Consider the following 26,707-nt stretch of genomic DNA (forward strand, 5'->3'; position numbering starts at 1 on the left):
CTAGATTTTTCTTACTATCATTGTGATCGACGGCATGTACATTGTATTTACATAATGATTAGGAGTTAGCTAATAGGCTCATGTGATCCGATGTGTGTGAGTCAATGGACCACCACCACCGATAAAGTAACTGTATAGTATAAATCCCTTTTAAAATGTGAAATAACCCAAATTGCGAGTCTTAGTTTATTCCCGGAAGGTAAAAGGCAGTCATCGTAACTCGACGGTCGAAGCAAGTTGTGTATTTTGCTTTCCGGAGTTCTTTACGCGTGCAGTGTTAACGTCGTCAAAGGACTAGTATTTGTTTAAAAAAATAAAATTAAAAAATAACGTTGAGTTGACATTGACAGGTAACCTATGTTTACATTTTTTTGCAAAATATATTGATTTTTTTTTCAATTTCTTATCTTTCTAGTTTAGATATGTTATCATAATGTTTAGTTACATTGAAAATAGTGAAAGAACCTGACGATAGGTGTGATAAGAAGTTTTAGATGGAAATCTGAAGAATTGTTTTTATTTTGTTTGATCGGAAACAGTGATTTGGGGAGAGGTATATTTGTTACTTAGTATTATTCAATTTTTAATCAGAAAATCAATTTTTAAGCAGAAAAAAGCACAAAAATACGTAGTTAATTTCCCATATTATCCTTCATTCTGTTAGGAGAATTTTTGAAATAAACAAATTTATATGTACGAAGATGTTTGTTATAAGAAAGGTCAGTACTTAGCCATGACCATGGTTCCTAAGACGTGTAGTGCAAGTTTTTTTCCCCGTTGATTTTGGTCGAAGGCAGACAAGTATTTTATGCTCTGATAATGATCTGAATAATCAAATGATTATTCAGATCATTATCAGAGCATAAAATAGATATTGATAAATATCAACAATATAATGTTTTCCATTTATGTGTAACACATAACATTATTATTTTTAACCAGTTGCATTCCCGTTATAAAAATAAGAAGTACCCTATGTCACACTGGAAAAACGTAGCTACCTATAATGAAATAAGTTGGCTATTTAACTGGGCAAAAAATAAATAAATACCCTATTTAAATAAACTAACACAAAAATTAAATGACCCTTTAATTTATTAGTTTTATTTAAACTCCTTATAATATGGAGCCTGATTCATTTAACATATTATGTTGTTTTTGACATTAGAAAAAACTATCTGATTTGACTAGTTAGAGAATAGGAAATTTAAAAAAAATACAAATTTTGGAACCAATGTACCGAAGATTATATGAGAACTATACATTATATTATAGATATGTTTTATACTATGTAATAATGAAATTCTCCAATTTTAGAATGGGCAACACTAGCAAGAAGTTAGCAGCAAAATGTACATTACTCACGAAAGACGAACAAAAGTATGTGGCACAGACATTCCGGGCGGCGAGCAAGAACTCAGAGAAGATACGGGAGGATGATCTCATCGTGAGTGGCAAAGTAGATGCAGTGTTGCTAGAAGTGTGTTCATTTTGTTTTTTTTTATTATCATTTAAGTTCTCTTTGGTTGGTGACAACATTTTGTGTTGCGGTAATTTAATTCATGTTCCATTTTTAAATATTTAACATTACTTTTTATATTTTGAATTACACATAACTTACCATTGTTAAGATTAAAATAATATTTAATCAGACCCTTTACATAGGTAAGCCATTTTATAAGGGTTACATTTTTACCTTTTGTGGTACAGAACATAATAAAAAGTAAAAATTGTATGTTAGAAAGTATTTTGTGATATTACCTAGATATGATTTTTCTATATTTTGTAGCTATCTACTCCTATACTTATTCTAGATTTTTTGTGTATGTTTTATTGCATTTTAGTTTATATTGTTGTCACCAATTAAACCTATTTGCATACAAGTAAAAATATTAATTGCATTTCATTTGTATTACAAACTTCTTCCATAAAAACTAGAACTCTAATATTAAAAAAATATATATTTGGAAAACACAGATTATATAAAAATCATTTTTTTGCCCAGCACAGTTTTTATCTAATTAGGCATGTGTTTCACTATAAATCCTCTAAGGAGTTTTATATTAGGTAACAAAGGAATATAAAGCCTTGACAAAGAAGCAAACAACAGCATTCCCAAAGGGGTTGCAGTCAGGCTGATAAAGCCAAATCTTGGAAAATTTAAGTCATATTTGAGTAGACCCAGAGCTTCGAGGCATTACAAGCCAAGATGTGAGCATGTATATGCTCAGGTTTATTCAACACAATAATCAATAGTACAACATATTCTGCCACAGTTGGCGTAGGAATGTCAAGTATTCAAATTCAACTATTAATAATCACAAAGGAAAGTCCCATGTAAATTTTTCAATTATAAATGACGCTGGAACAATTCCTTAATTTCATAAAAAACATTTATTTAAGAGCCAGCCAAATAATTTACTTTTGAATTTAATACATTTTTATGTCTCTTACTGGGAGCGCATTATACAGAGAGAGAGAGAGGGTTTATTTCTTGTTAATAAGCATTGTGATGTGCTTTATTAGTCTGAAAGTTCAAAAGCTTTGTCCAATGTTTACACAACTCAGCTTTTGTGAGTTAAACATTCGAAATTGATTTTTTGTCTTCATTTTGTCTGTAGCATTAGCAAAATATTCTACAGTCACAGATTTTACATTTATCTTGATTGCAATTAATAATGATGTATACTTGTATGTAAATAATATACTTTAGCATAGTTTTGTTCACTTCAAACTTCATTTGTCACTACCAAGTATTGTGTTTAATACCAACTTTGTGTGCCAAAGCTGATTTTGTTTGGGGTGGTGGTTTATTTAGGTATTTTTTTTACTTTTTCAGATTTTTTTTCATATAGATTTTGTTTTTGCTTTGTTCAGTATCTGTAGTTTCGTAGCCTATATTTTTTTTGCTCTAAATTATGCACGCATATTTTTTACGAATGCATATTTTACTATCTGTACGTTCGATGAACCACGCTCTACTATGTCGAAGTCAAGTGAATTCTATGTTTCACGTCACGTCAGATGCCCTTTAGGCGAATTAATAAAATCTGACACCAGTGTTAACACACACTCGATAAGAAGTAGACAAGGAAAAGCATCAACTAGACGAAGGTATATGATAAGGACTTCGCAGCGAGGTCCACCGGGCCTTACAGCAGGTAAGATCGTATTGTCTGGGAGGCCCTGGTCGAGAGAGCCACAGCTACTGGTGGTCACGACCCTCAGCCATGAGGATACGACTATGATGATAATGTTCTACTAGATTAGATTGGAAGTGGTGTAAGGAACCGTAATATGTGTGTAGCGACATTGCAGAATTGCATTTTATGTAGGACGACTAGAGGCGGGGGGTTCGTTCACTACGCCTTTGAACTTTGAACGTAAAATCGAAATAAACTAATATAGGCCTCGCAAAACAAATATTCTAAGTCGAATCTAAATCAAAGTGCTGGGTTGTGTCGTCAAGGAACATATGTCTGGCAACTAATGATATTGAAGGTTGTGCGAAGTGGTGTAATAAGAACTAATACTTACAGATTACAGTTAATAGTTTGTATGATCTTTGTGTGGATTATCTGCTCTCTAATCTAAGAATTAAACTGTATTTTATGAGATTATTCTTCACAAGATACGCGTTATAGATGCGTTGAAGCATATGCTTTTGGTTTGTGTTAAACAAAAAAAACATATGCATATTGCATATGATGATTATGCTCGCCTTCCGTCTCTGACACATTCCTTGTAAATTCTCATAAAATCGCTGTCGTCTATTACTCGCGCAGTCTGCGCTCGCGCCGGTCATTAAAACTGAGATGATTTACAACTCACAAAATCGACGTGTAGGTGTAAACTTACGGAAATAGTTCTCTGCAACACGTTTGGTTATGTTATTTAGTTTAGGGATCACTTTACTGAGTATAAATTATTGTACCGGTGCGTCCCGGCTTCGCTCGTGTAAATAATAAATATAATAAATAATAAACCTTATCCGAATATCACACTGTCTATTGGTGAAACTCGTTAAAAAGTACGTCCGACAGTTTTTGTGTTTATCGCGAATAAACAGACAGACAGACGCGACTGAGGACAGAAGACAGAATCGACGTGTAGGTGTAAACTTACGGAAATAGTTCTCTGCAACACGTTTGGTTATGTTATTTAGTTTAGGGATCACTTCACTGAGTATAAATTATCGTACCGGTGCGTCCCGGCTTCGCTCGTGTAAATAATAAATATAATAAATAATAAACCTTATCCGAATCACACTAGGTATCTATTGGTGAAACCCGTTAAAAAGTCCGTCCGACAGTTTTTGTGTTTATCGCGAATAAACAGACAGACAGACGCGACTGAGGACTTTGTTTTATTTTATAATGTGTAAACATAAGGATTGGCCCCAAGCTCACTAGCGGCATCATAACATTTGTATTCTTTTTCATTTAATTAATAGCAGACACAAAAAAATCCCACAGGAGATTCTGATACACTGGCTAATTAATTTTATTAAAAAGTATTATAGTTTTCTATTGAACACAGTTACCACAATATGTATACTAAATAGTAAACAATGGCCAGCAAAATCTTTGTCGTAAATTGAGACTACATTTTCTATAAAGGATGAAGATATATGTATATGGAAGTCCAGTATGTCGTCGTCCAATTCCAAAAAGTTTACACTGCTGGGCAAAAACCTACCCTTTTTGTTATTTAATAGATAGATACCATGCCCTCATTTATTGATTTTTGCATACCCGTAGTCGGTAAAACATGAAACCCACGTTTCAAAAATTGTGTGATGTGTTTGTGCTCTCAGACACAGATGAAAATCGAGCTTCCCGGTCAAAAATACCTAATCTTCAGTCACGCCCGACCGCCGCGCCGTACCAATAAACAATGGTCCATTCCCGCCAATGACGTCACGGGACGTGTTATGAAAAGTTGTCAGGCGATAAATGGTACTAAAAATATCAGAATGCAATCTAGTAGGTTGGCTGCAGAATCACATGCCGCGATTACGCCCGTATTACAGACGCATCCTTACATATTATAAAGCTATAAAGCAAAGGTATCTGCCGCGTTTGTTTGTTCGCAATAAACCCAAAAACGACTGCACGGATTTGCGGTTTTCACCACCAATAGATAGCGTGATTTCTGAGGAAGGTTTAGGTACATAATTTGTTATGTTTTTACCCGAGCGAATCCGGGCCGGCCGCTTGTAAAGGTAATTTGATATGCAGATGTTGCAGTTGAGTGCAGCTGTGCTATAGATTGGTATTCGTTGGGGTTGCAGCCTAGGATTCCATATCCTCCAGTGAACGTCGTACGAGGCGACTAAGTATAAAGCGTTAACGATTAAGAGCAACAACAGCATTCCCAAGAGTCGGTGTCGCGTAGGTGATCGTAAAATCACTGCCGATTCTTTTTTTTTTTCAGCGTTTTAGCTGACCACGGGCTTTGCGGCGTTACAGCCCCGAATGTAGCTAGATAAGAGAGAGCCAACGTTAAGGTTCTAAATAAAATACTATTTCTCTTTCAGAAATATAGTACTTGTTTAGATTACCTGACCTTTAAAAGTTTAGCTACGCTTCGACCAATGCACAAATTTAATGATGTTGCAAATTATCCACCTTTTTGCTTAGAAATCACAAGGCCTGTGTCCACGTAATTTGACCAATCCAATCAGGCAAATTGACAGACAGACAAACAAACAATAATGGCCAGCAAATAGCCGCACAATGGCCAATATTAACAAAGCTGGTCGCGTAAATGAGGCTAACTCTAGTGTAATGCCAGTTCCACACTGTCGCTGAACACATGCCGACGCGAATGCGTGAACATTGCGTAGTTAGTATGAGCGCTTTTATTTACCGCAATGAAAATCCAGCAATGTATACCGAAACTACCGAAGTTTGTTCGACGACAGTGTGGAGCCGGCATGAAAATATCTTCATATCTTGGTACCAAATGAAAATCAGCGTTATGGCTTCCATAGTATATGGCTGAGCTGGATCTGAATGTTGGGCGACGAAAGTGACGCATGAAAGGAAACTTCATGCGACAGTGATGCGAATGCTGAGATGGAGGTGCGGGGAAACTAGATTAGATAAAATAAAGAATGAGTATGTAAGAGGAAGTATGAAAGTAGCACCAGCTAATGAGAAATTACATAGTTATAGGTTAGGCTGGTTCGGCCATTATTTAAGAAGAGATGAAAATTACGTCACTCAAAGGGCATTAAAGATGGAAGTAAAGGGGAGGAATAGAGGAAGACCTGAGAAGAAATGGATGGAGTGTGTCAAGGATTGTATGAACAGGAGAGGAGTATCAATGGATATGGCGAATGACAGAACGAAATGGAAGGAACTTACATACTGTGCCTAGTGGGATAAGAAAAAGAAATAAATAAATAAAATAAATACATATATATAGACAAATCACACAGATTGAGCTAGCCCCAAAGTAAGTTCGAGACTTGTGTCATGGGATACTAACTCAACGATACTAAGTATATTTTATAACAAATTCATATATAGATAATCATCCAAGACCCGGATCAATCAGAAAAAGATCGTTTTCCATCATGACCCGACCGGGGATCGAACCCGGGACCCTCGGTTCAGAGGCAAGCACTTTACCACTGCGCCACCGAGGTCGAATTGAAGTATATACATATATTGTATACATTGAATACATGTGTTTTTGCCGATAAAGTTTATTTTTTTCTTTCTTTATTTCTTTCAATATGTAACGTTCAATCCACAAGTTTAGACTGCTTATCTTCAGCTAGACCTACTATACAATGCACCATCTTAGCCTTGTTACCATACAACGAAAGAAAAACCTTATTTTAGGTTAGTTTTGTTACCAAAATCTTTCGACTATCCATAGCTATACTAATATTATAAAGAATAAAGATTTGTATTCATGTTGTTTGGTTTCTTTGGTTGTAATGAATAAACTCGAAAACTACTGGGCCGATTTCGATGAAATTTGGAACTGATATAGTCGAAATGTAGTTTTAAGATTAGGTTCTCATAGTCCCTTGCTTCGACTTTTTTATTTTACATTCTTTACAATCTATCGAGGTGGAACCTTTAAATTGTTGTCAGATGGTATGTTCCTCGCATGTTGATTGGCTGCACCCCAGGTCACCGCCATATTTGGCTATAAACAGTGTGGTAAAACGAAAGAAGTTGCAAAAATATTTCACATTAAATGTTCAGCTGTTGCAATAACTAATTTATTGCATAGCTGCCGACGTGAGTGACTCAATTTCACAGTAAAATCTGTTAATATCACAGAGATATTAAAAAGTCTAGTATCATATTGCCTTGCTGCGGTTTTTTGCCGGTATGTAGAAAAGAATACAAGAATCTGATAAATCTTCTTGGCTATTTATTGGTCTCAACTATAGATGTATATTTTTCTATAGATGAGATAGACACCGCAGCCCATGCAATCAAAATGTGGCGTGTGGTTCCGCCCTAAAATAGCACCACACTATATCATATCGTAGATGTCGTACGAGGCGACTAAGGGACTTATAGGAGGTTGCCTATACTTTGCAGACTTTTTGAGAAAGTGAATTACTCTGGAAGGCCCCAATGTCGAACCTGTTGGGGATCACCGATTTATAGTTAATATTGCGCTGGAAGAAGTTAGGCTATAGATATATTAGAAGCAAAAAGGGAACATATTTATATTGGTCGCAATTAAATTGAATGAAACCTAGATGCACACTCGCACACATTTCGAGTTACAGGTGTATGTACAGGACACCTGCAACTCATGGGGTCACTTGCAACTCCTGCAGCCAATGGGGGCTACGGTGTTTGTTTACCATTCAACTACCACATGTTTCTTTTCCCTCAATACTATTTTTAAAAAAATAATTCATTAATTATTTTTTCTCATCGGATTGGAAATCTCATTAGATTTCCTGTTTTTTCCGCGCCCAAAGAGCGTCTGCGCTTTTATGCCATTCGGCTATGTAACGCTAAAATGACATGATTGGTTCTACAATATTTTGTTAAGATGCGGTGTCTAGCATATTCTACATCTATGGTCCCAAAACAATATCCGTTAATCTATTATTTCACGGGCGCAGTGAAGAAAACCACACATGCATTAAATATTGAAGGCCGACTGAGATATTGTTCAGGAATTTTACAGAACAATGATTGACTGCGTTGCGTATAATGGAACGCGTCTGGCTTATGCCGCTGGGTAGGTATAAAAGTTTTTAAACCTTGAGGATTTTTTAAAAAGTTTTTTAATTTGTATGAAGCTTAACATTTCTCCATAGAAAAACGTTATTATTGAAAATAAATTAATGAGTTTAGGTCTAAAGATTGTCTGTGCACACACCGAACTTATTCGTTACATAATATTATGGGGAAAGTACCAATTATGGTAGAATATATAGGGCTTTTGTCCAGTAAATATTATGCAAATAGCTAGGATAAATTACACAGATTTAATAAATTAGGATAAATCACACAGATTTAATAAATTAGGATAAATCACACAGATTGAGCTAGCCCCAAAGTAAGTTCGAGACTTGTGTTATTGGATACTTACTCAACGATACTATATTTTATAACAAATACGTACCTATGTAGATAAACATTCAAGACCCGGACAATCAGAAAATAATTGTAAAATGGAAAAGAATTTTATCGTAATAGGTACAATGTTTATCGGTTCATGCCAATGGAAAATCTACAATCTATAATGTTTTCAACTGTTTTCACCAACAGATATACATATAGTGTGATGGGTACGATCGTTACGTTATAAAAAAAAACAGTTTTCGGAACAAATTCGCGAGTTAGTACAGAAGGGTGTCCATAAAGTTGGATTTTTTTATTGTTCCAAATATTGTTTGAACTAATTTAAGTAAATTGTTGTGTTGTTGACTTCACGCGCTTCACGCTAATAGCACCTCAAATTTTGGTCACCATTAAAACATATTTCGGTAGTTGAATCGATTCTTTAAATTAAGTGCTAGGACAAAGCTTTCCTGTAATATTTTCTTCGAGCTTGTTTTCCATTATACAGTGTGGTCATAGCGAGTCTGAAACGGTTCTCCGACAATTGCTTCGTCTACGAATGTTTCGCCGACAGAATGTCTCCTCTATTCTGTCGGTGAATCGTTCGTAGACGAAGGGTTCTGTCGTTCAATCGCCCGATGTCGAAACATTCTGTCGACGATACGCTCGTAGTCGGAGAACCGTTTCAGACTCAGTAACAGTTCTGGTGGCCACCAAAATCAGTCTAGAGGGCGATTTCATTACCCTCTTTAAAATTTCCAATGGCAAGAATCTTTTATCTACCCTAATTTGCGAATAATAATTTGTGTTGGGGGTAGTGTTAAATATTATCAACATTTGATTTCTAAGATAATGATGGCGGTCAAAATGCTTAAAAAAATCTCCCTAGAAACCTGTGACCACATTATCATAATAGAAAACTATATAGCTTGCTAATAAAGTCCTTTATCTAGGGACATAATTTGTCAAGCCATTTTTAATTTTTCTCTAAGAAATTGATAAATAGACCGACTGTGGCGCTACTGTCATCGACTCACCTCGCCTATAGTTTATTCCCAATTTTTTGAGAAAGCGTGGGTCCCCTCGGGGACCGTTATAAACTCCAGTTGACGGCGCGCAGGGCTCATTAAACAACTATTAAAATGTATTTCCAGCCAGCATTTAGTATTTCCAATTGGTTATTAACGGTTTATACTGGGTTCGAGGTGCAAATGGTGAAAATAGTAACCACACGTTGTTGATGCAGCGGTTCGAGGCATGCCTCATTGCTCAGTCGTGCTCCGTTACGACGATTAGTGACGCAGCACGTTGTGACTTCCATGTGCTCCGTTGTATTCCATAGGTTTTGACGCTGACGTGCGTTGACGTACCTGAAAACTTCATACAATTTCTGCGTTGTTTGTCAAATACCAAGAAAGTTGTATACACAACGGAACCTTATTTTTATTTATGTAGCTGACGTCTACATGTCATGGGGTCGTAAGCGAAACCGTTGCGTTTCGTTTATATTCAAGTTCTTGAATACTGGCCAAGGTGTAACTCTTTAGCGTGAGCGTGACGAAAAGCTCTTAAACATTAAGAGGACTAACTAAAGAACGGTGCACACGTGCTTAGTAATTCGATCGTGTTTCGCGTTATTTTGTATAGGATTGTAACGCACGCTTTTATTTAGTCCGCCATTATGAATAATTCCATACAAAGTTCGTTTATTTATACCGCACGTCTTTACCCCCATTGGAGCTTGTTGGTTGTTGCTAAGTTACTTGTTTACGATACGATACAATCAACCATTCCAGAATCTTGTTTTTATATTTTACAATATAATTACTCATCACTTCTGACCGCCACTGCGATACATTATTCCAATAGGTCATGTCCCAGAACACGAAATTTTCTGTTACCAAATTGATTGGACATGATGACTACTCATCTTGGAAATTCGCAATAAAATTGTTACTGATTCGTGAAAAATGTCTGAAATACACGCAAACACTTCCAGAGAAGGACAATACAGAAGAAATTGAAAAGGATCAAGAGGCTTTTACCTTGATTTGTCTTCATTTGGAACCTCAACTCTATCCGTATGTGCAAAATCTTTCGTATACTAAAGAAGTGTGGGATGCGTTGGCAGCCATTTTTGAGGATAAAGGAATTAATAGACGAATAAATTTAATGAATTCTCTCTTGGATGAAAAGCTGGAAAATCATAAATCGATGCATGATTACGTTCAAGCGGTCATGAGTCACGCTCAAAAGCTGAAGGAGATAAATCAAAGTTTCGATGATGATTTAGTTGCTGTGGTACTTTTAAGAGGTTTGCCTGATGTTTATCGCCCATTGCGGATGGCTTTAGAGCACTCAGGGATGAAACTTACCTCAGAAAATGTTCGGCAAAAGCTTTTACAAGAAGATTCTGTTCAGAGCTCTTCTAAGGATTCTTCGCCTATAAATTCAGCTTTAGTAACAAGGAAACAACATAAAAATTCAGTAAAGTGTTTTAAATGTGGGAAGCAAGGTCACAGAAAAATAAACTGTCCAGAAATGAAAAAGGATGCAAACAGAGAAAATGTATCAACGGTTTCTCCGAGCTCGAAGAAAGTTGGATTATATTGTTCGCTGTCAGTCCATAATTCATTTAATCCCTCGTTGTGGTATTTGGATAGTGGAGCTTCAAATCACATGAGTTTTCAAAAGCACTGGTTTAGAGACTTTAAGGTTACTGATAACAATGTTGTGACATGTGCGAATGATGAGAAAATGTCAAGTACAGGTATGGGTGACATTTTGGTAAGTTTAAAAGGAGTTTTGTTACCTATAAGAGATTGCTCATATGTACCTGATTTGCGAGTTAATCTGTTGTCTATTAGTAAGTTGGTACAGAAGGGTTGGAAAGTGGTTTTTGATTCTGATGGTTGTAAGTTGATTCACTCATCGATGGGCCAAATTACGAGTAAACTTGTGGTTACTGCTAGTGAAGTCTCGGGTATCTATATGTTGGATGACTGTTTTCCTGTTGTAGATGGGGCTTTGGCTACGGTTCAAGTTGAGGACTCGTTGGCGCTTTGGCATCGGCGGCTTGGGCATGTAAATTTAGGTGATTTACGCAAGCTTCCAAGTATCGAAGTTGGAGGAAAGAGTGTAATGGAACCATGTGTCGCTTGCATTAGAGGTAAGGCGCACAGATTACCTTTTCCAAGGAGTGAGGCAGAGCGAGCTAGTGACAAACTTGGTTTGTTACACGCGGATTTATGCGGTCCAATGTCTGAACATTCGTATGGAGGTGCTCATTACATGTTTATCGTTGTTGACGATTTTACGAGAAAAATGTTCGTTTATTTTCTCAAAGAAAAATCTCAAACTTTGAAAACTTTCAAAGATTTTGTGGTACATGTGGAAAATGAGACAGGTTTACAAGTCAAGAGTATACGGACGGACAATGGTACGGAGTTTGTAAATAAGAATTTTAAATTATTTCTTTCTAGCAAGGGTATAAGGCATCAGTTGACGGTTCCCTACACACCGGAACAAAATGGTGTTGCGGAGAGGTCGCTTAGATCCATAACGGAGATGGCGCGAACCATGTTATTGGATAAAGCATTAAATAAGAAATTTTGGGCAGAAGCTTGTAATGCAGCGGCTTATGTCAAAAATAGATTACCTCATAGTGCAAACAATGGGAAAATTCCGGAAGAAATGTGGACGGGAAAACAACAGAACTTGGATCATTTAAGGGTATTTGGTTCTTTTGCCTATTTACATATTCCTAAAGAGAAAAGAAAGAAATGGGACGCTAAGGTAAATAAATATATTTTTGTAGGGTACTGTGAAGATACCAAAGGCTATCGATTAGCAAATCCTAGCGATCCAAGAAAGATAATAACAGGAAGAGATGTTATTTTTATCGAAGGTTCAGATTTACAGTTAAAATCTGGTGAACTGGAATCTGAATTAAGTTCAAAGGTTGATTCTCCTCTAGAGACTGATGATAATGATAATGTTGTTCTATGGGAAATAGATCACTCTTCAAAGGTAGAGCCATCTACATCAACACCGGTAGTTCCTAATGATGTATCGAATGACTTATCTATTGACGATGAAATCGGTACATCAAATGAAAATGATGTTGATAATTTTGAAGATTGCCATGAAGAGGAACCTAGATATCCTTTAAGGAATAGGATTTTACGCAGTACTCAAAGTGGATTATATTGTTATCATAGTTTAAATGATAAAGAGGAAGAACCGCGGACTTACAGAGAAGCATTAAGAAGGCCAGATAGTCATGAGTGGCAAGCAGCAATGGAACGTGAATTAGAGTCTATGAAAGAGCACGACGTTTGGAAGGTAGTTGAGAAACCGCCTGAAGCCAAAGTAGTTGGAAATAAATGGGTCTATAAATACAAATATGATGCTGACGGTAAAATGACATACAAGGCTCGTCTTGTCGCAAAAGGGTTTACACAGTCATATGGCGTAGATTATTTTGAGACATTTTCACCGGTCGTGAGAAGATCAACTCTAAGGTTGTTGCTGGCTTTGGCTGCGGAAAATGATTTACAGGTGCATCATTTCGATGTAAATACAGCATTTTTGAACGGGGATTTGCATGAGAAAGTTTATATGCTATTACCGGAAGGTTATGTTCAAAAAGATTCGAATAAAAAGGTTTGTTTATTGCAGAAGGCAATATATGGCCTTAAACAAGCCAGTCGTTCATGGAATGAAAAAGTAAATAGTGTCTTACTATCAATGTCATTTAAACGTTCTGACATTGATCACTGTTTATATTATAAAGATGATATTTTTATATGTCTTTATGTGGATGATTTTATTATATTTTTTAGAAATATAAACAGTAAATTAAGTTTACTGATGGGTTTACAAAAGGTGTTTAAAGTTAAAGATTTGAAGGAAGCCCGGCAAGTCTTAGGGATGGGCTTGGAGAGAAGAAATAATGATGGGTTCTTTCTACACCAGAGAAAGTTTATAGAAACTTTACTGAAAGACTTTAATATGGATAATTGCAAGCCGATTAAAGTCCCACTTGAGCTTAATCTACATAAAGTTTTGGCAGATGGGGGTGATGATGGTAAGGACTACCATAGTGATGACAAGAACTGCCAAGAAACTTTAAGATTTAGATACCAGTCTTTGGTAGGCGCTTTAAATTATTTAGCTTGTAATACTAGACCTGACATATCAGCCGCCGTGAGCTTCTTGGCTCAGTATAATTCATGTTGTCAGTCTGTACACATGAAGGCAGCTAAGCGTGTATTGCGTTACCTGAAGGGAACGTATAACTTAGGCCTCATATTCCAGAAGTCTAATGAACCGTTTAATTATGGAATTACAGGGTATGTCGACGCTGACTGGGGAGGACAGATCAAGGATAGGAAGTCATATTCAGGATATATCTTCAAATTAGGATTGAATACCATTTCCTGGGAGTGCCGTAAACAAAACTGCGTTTCACTCTCGTCGACAGAAGCGGAATATGTTGCACTATCGGAGGCTTCTAAAGAAGCGACATATCTTTTACGGTTAGTGGAAGATATTGCAAACATCACTGATACTGTGGTTGTCAAAGTTAGAATTGATAATCAAAGTGCAATCGCTTTAGCTAATAACGCGATTGCTCACCGTCGCACTAAGCATATAGATATACGGTATCATTATGTTCGTCATTGCATCAATGAAAAGTTAATCGAGTTGGAGTACATACCTACTGAAGATAACATTGCAGATGTACTGACGAAACCTTTGCCTCGTGTAAAGTATGAAAAGTGTGTGTCTGGTTTGGGTTTATGTTTGACTGTGTAATAGGGAATAAGAGTGACGAATGGTTACTTGAGAGGAAGTGTTGGTTGTTGCTAAGTTACTTGTTTACGATACGATACAATCAACCATTCCAGAATCTTGTTTTTATATTTTACAATATAATTACTCATCACTTCTGACCGCCACTGCGATACATTATTCCAATAGAGCTAATCATCAGATTTTTATCTAAGTTTATCGTTAAAAAATCGATTAAATTATAATGACAGTTATCAATTAGGAAACGACCTGACGTGGTTTTTAAATTAAAATCTTTATATTGGCATGATAGGTACCAACACTGTTCCAATGAGTTTCTTTCGGCATTTTTTCTCAGCAGTGGTCGTTCCGAAATGCCAGTAGGTTGTAGCTTGTGAGAAATAACCATTTAATATAAAAATTGGCGTGAAAAGTGCCTGTGAGGTCTAATTTCTGAATAAATTATTTGAATTTGGTAATACATTTTGGTAAACACAACACTTTTACTATTCAGTTTTAGGAGGACGTCTGTCATATTCTAAGTTCTAACACGATAATTCTGGCGTTCCACAGAAATTCTGGGGTCCCCAGATAGACCCCCGGCTGGCGCAGTACCTGTCCAACTTTCTCTTCGGATCTGGTCAGCAGAAGTCGCCTACCGTGGACTTCAATCGCTTCGCTGAACTATACGTTTATAATGTTAGGGGTGAGTCAATGACAAATGATAATTCATCTTGGTCGAATCGACCGTTATGTAATTTTTTTTGTGTTAGAAATATGCCACGATCAGTGCATGCTTTATTTGTACACTTCGTAGGGTCTCCCAAGATGCACGAATCTTGCCTATATAGATCACTAGATGTTGCGCGGGGCTTTACTCCCGTGGGAATTTTTAGATAAAAATATAGCCTATAACAATCTTGGAAAATGTACCTTTCTAACGGTGAAAGAATTTTTGAAATCGGTTCGGTAGAGTCGGGAGTTTACCCGCCTCAAACATACAAACTCACAAACGCGTACCTCTTTATAATAATAGTATAGATTACGAGTATTGTTCATACACTCACGTAATCAACATTTTTGATCCGATGTCGATTTTTATTGATATCAATCCACTAATATACTTTACATTATATTTTGGCTTTACACTGGCTAATGAAAAATTTTTGAATGTGCCAGACCAGATGTGTCTCATCAGCACAGATTGTAAAAGTCAAGTGAGAACAGGAAATATCCTCGGACGAGATATACTATATCTTAGTATAGGCGATAAAATAAAATAGTGATTCTTATAGTCGTATTCCTCATGCATTGAAATTTCAGCTTAAGCGGTTGAGATGTCTGTTTCAAAATTCAGTTGCAAGATTCGAAATTTTTCTATTACAAACATTGAGTAATATGTTTGTTCGGGTGGAATCATTAAGTGCAGGGTTAAATAAAAGCTTGTAAAAAAACATCATGTGTCCTTGGGCGTAGCTAGGTACGGGCAGGGAGGGGGGGGGGGGATGCCCTACCTTAGAAGACCGGTCGTTCGCTTGTAAACTGAAATTCCCACGAGGTTCATAGCTTTTGCGAAGCTTCCCTATATAGATTATATACTAAATAACAGGTATTAAACGCGCACATACCTTTTCTATTCCCCAGACGTTTCGGACCTTGTTACAAAGGTCCGTGGTCACTGGGCGACTGACTCAGCAAGCTACGGCGACGACGTCTGTCCGGTGGAATCTTCTTCTACCGCCATATTAATTCTCCGCCAAGTACTGTCACAATACACACTGACAGTGTCCTTATTCTGTAGCTTATTCTTATTCCCTATATAGAATTCTGACTACGCCCTTGCCTATATGGCTCAGACCATTGCCTGATGATATCCCTATTGGTTATTTCAGGTACGGTGGACGAACGACTGATGGTAACGTACAACTGCCTCGGAAAAGACTATAACGAGTCTGTGGAGCTGCCTTACCAGCTGATCAAGGAGGTGAAGGGATCAAAAACTTTTATTCCTTCAAGTGCATGAGTTAATATCATCATCATCATCAACAGCCATTTAAACGTTCCCACTGCTGGGACCCAGGACTTCCTTATGCATGGATAAGGAGTATGGGCCATGGCCCACCACTCGGGCCCATTGCGGATTGACGGATACAACCAGGCTTATTAACTACGGTGCATTCTATTCGTGTACCAAACTTCATCGAAATCCGTCCATTAGTTTTAGCGTAAAAGAATAATAAAGTTTTTCTAGTTTGTATTATTAAGTGCTTGTTATAAAGGATTAATTCCGTGCCAATGGTCCGACAACTAAGTATGTCGAAGACCGTGCGGTGTAAAGAAGAGCTCTGATGAAAGAAAGAGATGAAAGATAGATCGAAAGGTCACAGGTTCGAGAATTTTACGCGTGCCACATGGGTTTTTCATGGACCACATGCAAAGAATATACCTTTGTTGAATGCTAGTTTTACGCCCGCGTGAAATTCCCACGGGAGCATTTATTTTTCCGGGATAAAAAATAGGTATACTACCCTATGGCCTTCTCCGCACTTCAAACCACATATATGCAATAAATTTCAAGAAAATTGATTGAGTATATGAGCGTGTAGAGGTAACAAAACTTACTTTCGCATTTATAATCCTAACTAATATTATAAATGCGGAAGTAAATTTGTTATCTCTCCACGCTCTATCTACTCAACCAATCTTCTTGAAATTTTTTGAAGTAAGGAGTTATCCCATGTCAAAGTGAGTATTGTATAATTATCAAATATTATTTTCCAGTACTGCGAAAGCATAGCCTCGACATACATCAAGATCCTCAAGTCGTCGAACTCCAGGCGCGCCAAGACATGGATCGAAAAGGGCTTCCGCGGCAAGGCGTCTCACGTCCAGGCTTTGGGGGAAGCTATTGCGGCCACGGTTGGGGGGGATTTGGACTCCCCACACCACCATTGTACTGCTGATCAGCTGTCTAAATGGTACGATAAGTGAAAACAACATTATTTGTTCATATTAATGAATTTCTTGAAGTCTTCGTTCTTTTAGAGCTGTGATTCCATGAACCCGAGGTCAACGTAAAAAAAAATCTTAAAATTTTTATGTGATTCATTTGTGATTTTAGAACCAGTCTTCGGTCGGTATAGGAAGCCGTTCATTCTATTAAAAATTATTTAAGATTTTTAATTCAATAACTAAATAACTAAATTTGCCTTGATTTCCTATTAATAAATTAGACAAATAAACTAGTGGCCCTGTGAGCTGTAGAGTAGACCTCGTAAGTTTAGAGCCATGCCCCATTGCTCCGTTGTCATCCGTCACGCGCTTATCCGACGGCGCACAACACAGAAATTGTATGGAGATGTAAAATAGACAAATTATGATTCCAGGTTACAACTGAACACTCTGCTAAAACAGCTAGCAGAATTAGTGTTCGTGAATCTGTACGGCATCAACAAGAAGTCTGGCGACGAGAGTCCCACGCCCATGCCGCCTATGTCGCCGTCGCTGCTGCCTATGACTGAAGGTGAGACGAAAAAATTAAGGCCACTGTTGGCCCTAGGTCTCCTCATTAATCAATAAATTGCCCACGACTGGAATCTGAAAAAATATTCTCAATGGACAAAGCCAAATCATTAAGGCCACTGTTGGCCTTAGATCTCCTTATGGCCCACGAGTGAAATCTGCAAAAAAAATCTCATGATGCCCACTGTTGGACAAAGCTAAATCATTAAGGCCACCATTGGCCTTTGAAATCTGAAAAAGAATTCTCATGATGCCCACTGTTGGACAAAGCCAAATCATTAAGGCCACTTTTAAGTTTATTTATTAGAAAAATTTAAAAAAGCCGACTTTGAATATTCATTTCGCTACAACTTGAACGGCTGAACTGAAATTGATGAAATATATCTAAGAACCACATAAGAATTAGCTACTTATCAAATAAAAAAGACCGCATCCCAACCGCAATTCGGTTCACACGTTGATGAGCTACGGTGCCACGTACACAGACAGACAAACAACTTAGAGGTCAAATTTATAACACCCCTCTTTTTGCGTCGGCGGTTAAAAATGATAATATCCAGGTCTGGAGGCGATGCCCGACTACCCAGCGTTCATCGACCTGTCGCACGTGGTGTGGCTGACCAGCCACCTGCCGCAGAAGCACCAGCACAAGTGGCGGTTCCTCTTCTCCACCAACATCCACGGGGAGTCCTTCTCCACCATGACCGGTGAGGAATATTACTCATACTCCTATACTTATAAGCGGGAATAATTCTTTGCGAGACACGAGTTGCTGATTGTCCGTTTTAATTCAGAAAGTTACAATGGTAGTAAGTAGTTCACCGAGAAATGAAAGTCAAAGATTCCAAAGTCTGTATTTATACCAATAATCTATTATAATCTATACCAGTAATAAAACTATATGTGGGCTATGTCAATCAATCAATCAATCAATTCATTAATTTGCATAAATGAATTTAATGATTGATATGTTTGTTCGCGCAAAACTTAATATCTACTGGATGTAATTTGATGCGTTTTTCTCAGTTTTATAGCGGATGGTTTAAAATCTTGCATAGATTTCAACGCGATGTATTATTGCTTAGAATCCGAGATATTGGTAATAAGTAGTTATGCTCATAACTTCTTGTTATCAATATCTCGGATCATTATTATTATCATTATTCATATATATTATCATTCAATTCCAAGAATGCAAGTCCCGAACGCATCCCGGAACATGCGGAGATGAGAGCCTGACACAAGTTGATATTTTTTTTGTTTAAATTAAACGTATATACTACACTAGTCCTACCTTATTTATATACTTTATCTGTCATACTATCTAAATCAATTGTGGCTATCATCAAACACTCGTTTATCTCGGAACGTGATGATACGCCATATTTCGGAGATTAAATCTTCTATAGATTTTTCCGCGTCAAATTTTATATTATGTTGTAATTTCTTACAAACTAACGCTTAACGACTGAGGAAGAATCCAATAGAAAAAGTACCTTATGTGTTTAATCCAGGTTATATTCTACCTGTGTACGAAATTTCACAATCTGTCCAGTAGATTCTGCGTGAAAGACTGACAAATACTTTCTCATTTATAATAATATTAGTAGGATAACATGGTTGATAAACATTTTACTTTATAGTGTATGCATAGGTAAGAATCCTTCATTAACCCAACATTTTATTCCAGGCTTTTTATCAAATTTCGTCAAAATTATTCCTTTAATTAATTTTTATTGATATAATTAAAGTGATTTTGCTATAAATAGATTTGTATGATCTTCAAAAGTCAATAATAACAATATTTTCTTACTGGTTGAATTTCATAGCCAACAGAATACAGGTTTACAGGTATGCATTACCATCGAACTCCGAGTGAGTCCAATGTCACATACTCCAAAAAAACTCTTCAAAAACTACTGAACGGATTTAACGAATAATGTTTAGACCGCGACTGTATGAATGGCGAGAGACAAACCATAGCGCGTTTTAAAATTGAACAGCGCCATCTAGTGAGTAAATATGTAATTAGCCACGAAATTAACAAATTGACTTTTATGTTCGTTATATGCTTATCTTTATAACAAAATCACATTAGTTTTGTCAATTATAAAAAATATATGGAATAATTTTGATGAAATTTGATAAAAAGCCTGGAATAAAATGTTGAGTTCATGAAGATATCCTCTTCTCAATCAACATTAAATTCAGTTTATTTTGTTATTGTTGATTTTGTAGAAAATATATTTTTTAAAGTAAGCATTGAACTATCTCAGAGTTCAATGATATTGCATGCCTAATGCACACACTACAGCCAACACATATTTATAATACTCATATTTCATAAAACATTTATTTACCACAATGACAGCTTTTATCTTCTTCATAGTCGTATTTGTCGTGGCTGAGGCTTGTGGTCATTACGTGGAATGAAACACACAATGACATTCTTGGCATTATTAATGAAATTAGTAGTAAGTACTTTTGTACTTAGTTTTCTGTGTATATTTGATTTTACACTGTTATGTTGTGAACTTAAATAAACAAAACCCGCAATGGGCGTAGGCGCGGAGGGGCGGTCTATTATGGACCTTATATATGTAATGGTTTGATATATGTATATCAAAACGTTTAACTAGCTAACTAACGTTCATCCGTTACGATATTGTTTTTTTGCGTTGGTTTCGTACAATATTTCTTAAAAAATCCGATGCGTTACAAATTTAATGCTTTCTTTTTAAGAGTATGTGTAAAATAGTAAGATGTAAAATATGTGGCCTTATTTCAATTCGATCGTCGCCAACGTCCATACCACGTTGAAAACACCGGTTCTCGTCCGATCACCGAAGTTAAGCAACGTCGGGCGTGGTCAGTACTTGGATGGGTGACCGCCTGGGAACACCACGTGATGTTGGCTTTTTGCAGTTATTTTTTTGTTGTCAGAACGAAACAGGAAATAAGTGTTGTTTATTGTCAAGAAAGTGTGAAAATAATTGAAGGCGCTTTTTCCAATTGGCTGGTAACACTGGGTGTGTTCATATTGTATTTTGTATATTTAAAAAATGGTAAGCCCTTCTGGCATAATAGGGACCAACACTGTTTGAATGAGATTCTTTCGGCATTTCTTCTCAGCAGTGGTCGTTCCGAAATGCTAGTAGTTTGTAGCTTTGGTAAACATCATTTAATTTAGAATATGACGTGAAAAAGTGCCTGTGAATGTCTAATTTCTGAATAAATTTATTCAGAAATTAGACATTTACATTTGATTTTTATCTATTTTCTTCACTTTCACTGTACATGTACAAAAGCCATCTTTTTATATACCTTCAGATATTAAAAAAAAATAATTTATAAATATTTCCAGGGCGCATCATCGACCAGGGCGCCTCGATCATCATAATCGAGGACTCGTCGGGTTACATCTTCGGCGGCTACGCCCCGCAGCCCTGGGCCTTCGCGCCCGCCTTCACCGGCACCGACGACGCCTTCCTGTTCACCCTCACCCCAAAGATGAGAGTCTACCCCGCCACTAATTACAACGACCACTATCAATATCTCAACCATCACACCAAGACTCTGCCTAATGGATTGGTGAGTCACAGTTTTTTTGTAGGAAATATGTAAGAACTATAATAAATAAATAAATAAAAATAAATATATTAGGACAAACCACACAGATTGAGCTAGCCCCAAAGTAAGTTCTAGACTTGTGTTATGGGATACTAACTCAACGATACTATATTTGATAACAAATACATATATAGATAAACATCCAAGACCCGGGCCAATCAGAAAAAGATCATTTTCCATCATGACCCGACCGGGGATCGAACCCGGGACTTCTCGGTTCAGTGGCAAGAACCTTGCCACTGCGCCACCGAGGTCGTCAAACTAGCTTTCCATCTGCGTAAATTTCCCACAGGAATAGTTATTATTCCAAGATGCCCCTATGTCCTTCTCCGAAGTTCAAATTACACATATGCAAATTTTCAAGAAGATTGGTCGAGTAGATAGAGCGTGATAAAGTAACAAACGAACTTACTTTCACATTTTAATATTAGTTAGGATTAGCTATACCTATCAAATCAAATTTTTCACGTCAAATTTTATATCATATATATATTTATTTATTTATTTCACCAAACTTAACCTACTTTCAAAGAAAACATATTATATAAGACTTTATTGTGAATTCGTCCAGAGAACAGGAGAAAATATCAATTTTCTCAGCCACTATAGTAATTAGTAACTTCTCAAAAAGCTACAAACTACTAGCATTTCGGAACAACCACCGATGAGAAGAAATATTGAAAGAAAGACATTTAAACACTGTTGGTCATCACTGTAGCGGACTGTCAGATGCTATATTTTAAACGATAATACATGTTGAACCCAGTTGATGGGCGGGCAATTCGGGTTCGGCGGCATCTGGGTGCCCGCGGAGCCCTTCGGGTCGGGCTCGAGCGCGGAGTCGTGCAGCACCTTCCGGGGCTACCGGCGCCTCAGCAAGGAGTCCGGCTTCCGCATCCGCAGTCTGGAGGTGTGGGGCGTCGGCGATAAACCACTGTTGGAAAAGGACGAGGTATGATTTCTTCGATCCCCCATCGATTTGCATAAAATTTTAAGACACTATATAACGTGCGTGCCATGAATAAATTGCCTAAATAAAACGTGGCATAGTTTTGTTTATCATAATAATATTTACGCATAACAGTTTATGGATATTTTTTAAGCATAATAGTGTAATGTGATCATCCACATCACATGTGGTGATTTGGTTGACCACATTATTTTATTACACTAGTCGTGTAATATCTGGAAGGCTCGCTCTCTTTTGTGTTATAGACCCAATCTGCCAATTATGTATATAAAAAAATATATGCGATCCGTCCGACCGAAAATACGCTATGCTCAAACAATCTCATGCGAAAGTACTGCACATATATTGAAGTACAGTCAATGACTCTGCGTCAAATTTAAGTCACAGCTACGGGCAATAGCTAGTTTTGTTATTTAATCTCATACGTACTCCTAAACCTCTATACCATTGTCATTGTCAATACTTTCCTATTAACTCCTCTCCTACCAAAGACAGAGAGAACTGAAGACAACTAATTGCCATAATCAAATGAGACAGAAGTATTCCATACAATTTTCTACCTCGTACAATACGACAATATAGGCGTTGTTGAGTGAATTTTCGAGCGTTTTGACCGCCGTCATTATTTCCTTCTTAAAAATAAAGTACCATTCTAAAATCTTGAAAAATCAAATGTTATTTAAATTTTACTCTACGCTCAACACTGATTATTATTTGTAAATTAGGGTAGTAAAAATGTTTTTGTCTTTGTTGAAATTTGAAGGAATGACGGTGTTGTCTAACGACAGGGCTGTCAGTGTCAATGTCAACAAAATGCCGCCTTTTTAATTGTCTAAGTGAAAACTTATTAAATTTGTCGTTACACGGAGAGGACGAAACCAAATTAATTTTATTGAACCCCTTCGAAAAACTATCAAGATACTTAAGTCAAGTACATCTTTATAGTTGTAAAACTGGGCAAACGACGAGCGCACTGTCCTCTCTGTCGTTCTGACCTGACACTCCGCAATGGGGGTTGACGTCAGGCAGACAGCCGGTTGTAAAAGCATAGCCTAATCTTCAAAATTGAATGGTTCACGTTCGCTGTACATGGCGTTGTCTAAAGTTTTCTCTCTCTCCCCCCCCCTCCCCCTCCCCCGCAGGAACACGCGCTCCCCCCCCCGCACGGCAGCGTGCTGGACCGCCTCGCGTCCGAACGCAAAATGCTAGAAATTATAAGGAAACCACAAATCATGGACAATTTATAGAAATTATGGTACGGCAATATTATATTTCAGTTCTAATTTTATTTGTTGAATTTAGTTTTTATTACGTCCGTTCCGTTGATTGTTTGACAGTGCACCGGTTCGTAAGGTAGACGCTGTTGTCTGTATTCATGTCACATTATTGTGTGTATGATGAGATTCTTGTTATTTTGTTTTGTTTGCTCAATTATCTTTTTCTTAATATCCGTTTTTTCTTTCGTGATCTTCTTCTTCTTGACCTTATCCCACTCATGTGGGGTCGGCACACAGTATGTAATTTCGTTCTGCCATATCCATTGATACTCCTTTCCTGTTCATACAATCCTTGATACGCTCCATCCATTTCTTCTCAGGTCTTCCTCTATTCCTCCCCTTTACTTCCATCTTTAATGCCCTTTGAGTGACGTGATTTTCGTCTCTTCTTAAAATATGCCCGAAACAGATTATTGTATCGTTTGATATAAGTATTAAATACATATTTGTTTGGTTGTATAGTAGAATATAGATATTGTGGACTTGCTAATAACTTTTAGTTAATACTTAGTGTATTTAGATTTAGTTTAAATTATTTACCATTTTGTTTTTTTTTTACTCTTTTATTTATAAAGATAAAATACTTTATGATAGACTAATAGGCTTAATTATTAAACTTAAATAAGCTTCAATATTTTAAGAATGAGAGAGTTTTTAGAATTACATTTAATATCGAGTGTAGGTACTATTTGCAAACACTGGTACCAGACTTGATTCAAGTCGCCTGACATGAATTTAGTTGCATACTACAGAACTAATCTATCAACCAGTGTGCAGGTTTCCTCACGATGTTTCCCTTCACCGGAAGCAGGTATTGGTATAAGAATTATTGTATTACTCTATACACGAGTCAAGATTGGTATACAAATTAATATGGCACGAGTAGGATTTCATTGAACCTGGGACCTTTCGTTTTCATTAGGCGGTCTTAACCGTTACACCACCATCGCTTATGCCGCGGTACTAGGGGCGAATTTGCAATGAATTTGTAGGTGGCCAAATTCATTGTAAATTCGCCTCTAGATTGTTCTGCTGTCGACTGTACTACAAACAATGATTGTGATATAATTATACAATATGATATAACTTCCTTGTAGGACGAGAGAGACACGTCAATTCTGGACGTGAACCCTGAAGCCAAGGCCATCCTCGACATGGCGGGCCGCACGCGCCACAGCGAGGGGCTGCGGGATGAGAAACCTAATGACCAAAAATAATGACCGTAGACTGACATTACTTGACCATAGATTAGCGTAGAGGCGGGTGGTTTATGGTACTGTGGTAGGTTCCATGGAGTTTTTCATATTTTTTCACAGTTCTATTAGTAGAGCATGACAAGCAACTCTTATGATGACCATAGACTCGAAAAATAGAGTTGAATGGTCTATGCGAGGGAGTACTTTTGTTTTATCCATAGACTTACCCTCTTATTCATAAAGTTAATACTTAGTTAAAATATGCTTAATAATTATCCTGTATAATGTAAAGTGAGATATGAACAATATGTATTTGAATAAAATTTTGTATTATATAGACCAGACAGCTTTATACTAATCACAATCCTATTGTCTATGCCAAGTTACATTAAAAGTTATTGTAAAAAATTTAAAACTATTATTAAAATGTAGAATTTTGTTTAGTGTAGTAGCAATAAAAGCTACTGCTTGTGCGGTGCCTTGTGTTATCTATATGTATTTTAATATGCTATCATAATGGGCTAAGTGGTCTAATGCCCCTTTGGCAAACTGTCCCTATCGCAATATGCCCCTTTCGCAAATAGTAACTATGGATAAGTTGACATATAAAAGACAGTTACAGTGACATTTTACTATCAGGAGACGTTTTGAGAAAAGGACATTTTCCGAATGAGACGACTTTTCACATAAGAGACATTTTGACAAAAGGAGATTTTCCCAATGAGACGAGTTTTCACATAAAGAGACATTTTGAAAAAAGGACATTTTTCCAATGAGACGAATTTTCACATAGGAGACATTTTGAGAATCGTCACTTAATGCGATAAATTACAGATAAACTTCAGGTTCCTAAATTGAATTGCGTTGCATTTGAATCGTTCCGTAATAGTTGATAGTACGTCTGCAGGACATTTTGCGAAAGAGTCAATTTTCAAACAGGACATTTTGCAACGTAGCCTCGAAACGGAACTTCCGCCAAAATGACAACTAAGTTTATAGACGTTGAGGTCTAAAATATGTACTTATCTGTAACACGCACACATTTAATACAATTTCTGAAAATTAATATATGTAAAGATTCCTTTATCAATATGTATAAGTGATAGTTCATTTGAAAAATATATCCATTTTATATATATTTAATATCTTATTCAGAAAGTTTTAAGTAAAATGTTTTGTCCCCATCACAATATTTGACATTGACAGAAGGAGACAAAACATACTTGAGCTTAAGATCCGCTGAGCTTAGGAAGAACTAGCCGCCACTAGCCACACTAGCGCCGTCATCACATTTTTATCAATTTCTGTTATAAATAAATTTATTATAAAAAAATTAAATCATAACAAATCATGATATTCTAGATAAACGATTTTATTAGAAAATTCTACGGTATAATTTATTGATTTATTAATTGATTTTGTTGAGTGTTACAATTGTTGTTAACACAATTGACTAAACAGAAAACGGTGAAGTTGGTTGCGTCGCTATTTGTTCACACGCGCTTTGGAAGTTCAAATTCAAAATTCCGTAAGTTGGCTATGTCTGTACATAGGAGATATTACATTATAGAAGACCAAAACATTTTTTTTAGAATTGTCTGTTTTTTATTTATTCGCGCGTCACGCAAAAACTACTGAATTTGATGCGATTTACACAGTCGTACAGCAAAATAGTCTAACTTAAAATCCGGTATATATTTCGCAATCGCAATACGTGGCTTAGAAACAGATATTGACAATAGTAAGTTATGAACGGAAGCC

General features: G+C 36.7%; 1 protein-coding gene and 1 non-coding gene across 6 annotated transcripts; both read left to right on the forward strand.

Annotated features, from left to right (window-relative positions):
- The first annotated feature begins 169 nt into the window (after positions 1–169).
- LOC128679963 (uncharacterized protein) lies at positions 170–26,248 on the forward strand. Of its 5 annotated transcripts, none has more exons than XM_053762522.2 (10): positions 170–350; positions 1,318–1,480; positions 14,925–15,057; positions 16,244–16,335; positions 17,133–17,329; positions 17,738–17,874; positions 18,434–18,580; positions 21,238–21,464; positions 22,270–22,455; positions 24,848–26,248. In XM_053762522.2, exons 2-10 carry the CDS (start codon positions 1,319–1,321, stop codon positions 24,965–24,967), a joined length of 1,401 nt encoding a protein of 466 aa, XP_053618497.1. In that variant the 5' UTR covers positions 170–350; position 1,318; the 3' UTR covers positions 24,968–26,248. The 5 variants fall into 5 exon arrangements, with proteins under 5 accessions (XP_053618497.1, XP_053618496.1, XP_053618499.1 ...); XM_053762521.1 differs by having other exon boundaries at positions 335–553; XM_053762524.2 differs by lacking the exon at positions 24,848–26,248 and adding an exon at positions 23,616–23,735 and having other exon boundaries at positions 335–553.
- Positions 20,672–20,790, forward strand: LOC128680023 (5S ribosomal RNA). Its single transcript, XR_008405803.1, has one exon. It is a non-coding gene; the product is annotated as a 5S ribosomal RNA (ribosomal RNA).
- Positions 26,249–26,707: the final 459 nt, after the last annotated feature.

Source organism: Plodia interpunctella, chromosome 22 (genome assembly GCF_027563975.2).
Source record: "Plodia interpunctella isolate USDA-ARS_2022_Savannah chromosome 22, ilPloInte3.2, whole genome shotgun sequence".
Taxonomy (NCBI): Eukaryota; Metazoa; Arthropoda; class Insecta; order Lepidoptera; family Pyralidae; genus Plodia; species Plodia interpunctella.

Bases quoted from the DNA above. Each gene is read 5' to 3' on its own strand.
- LOC128679963 (XM_053762522.2), top strand. From the start codon at position 1,319: ATGGGCAACACTAGCAAGAAGTTAGCAGCAAAATGTACATTACTCACG. The intron at 17,875-18,433 runs GTGAGACGAAAA...GATAATATCCAG, and splicing joins GCTGCTGCCTATGACTGAAG to GTCTGGAGGCGATGCCCGAC. The intron at 22,456-24,847 runs GTATGATTTCTT...ACTTCCTTGTAG, and splicing joins CACTGTTGGAAAAGGACGAG to GACGAGAGAGACACGTCAAT.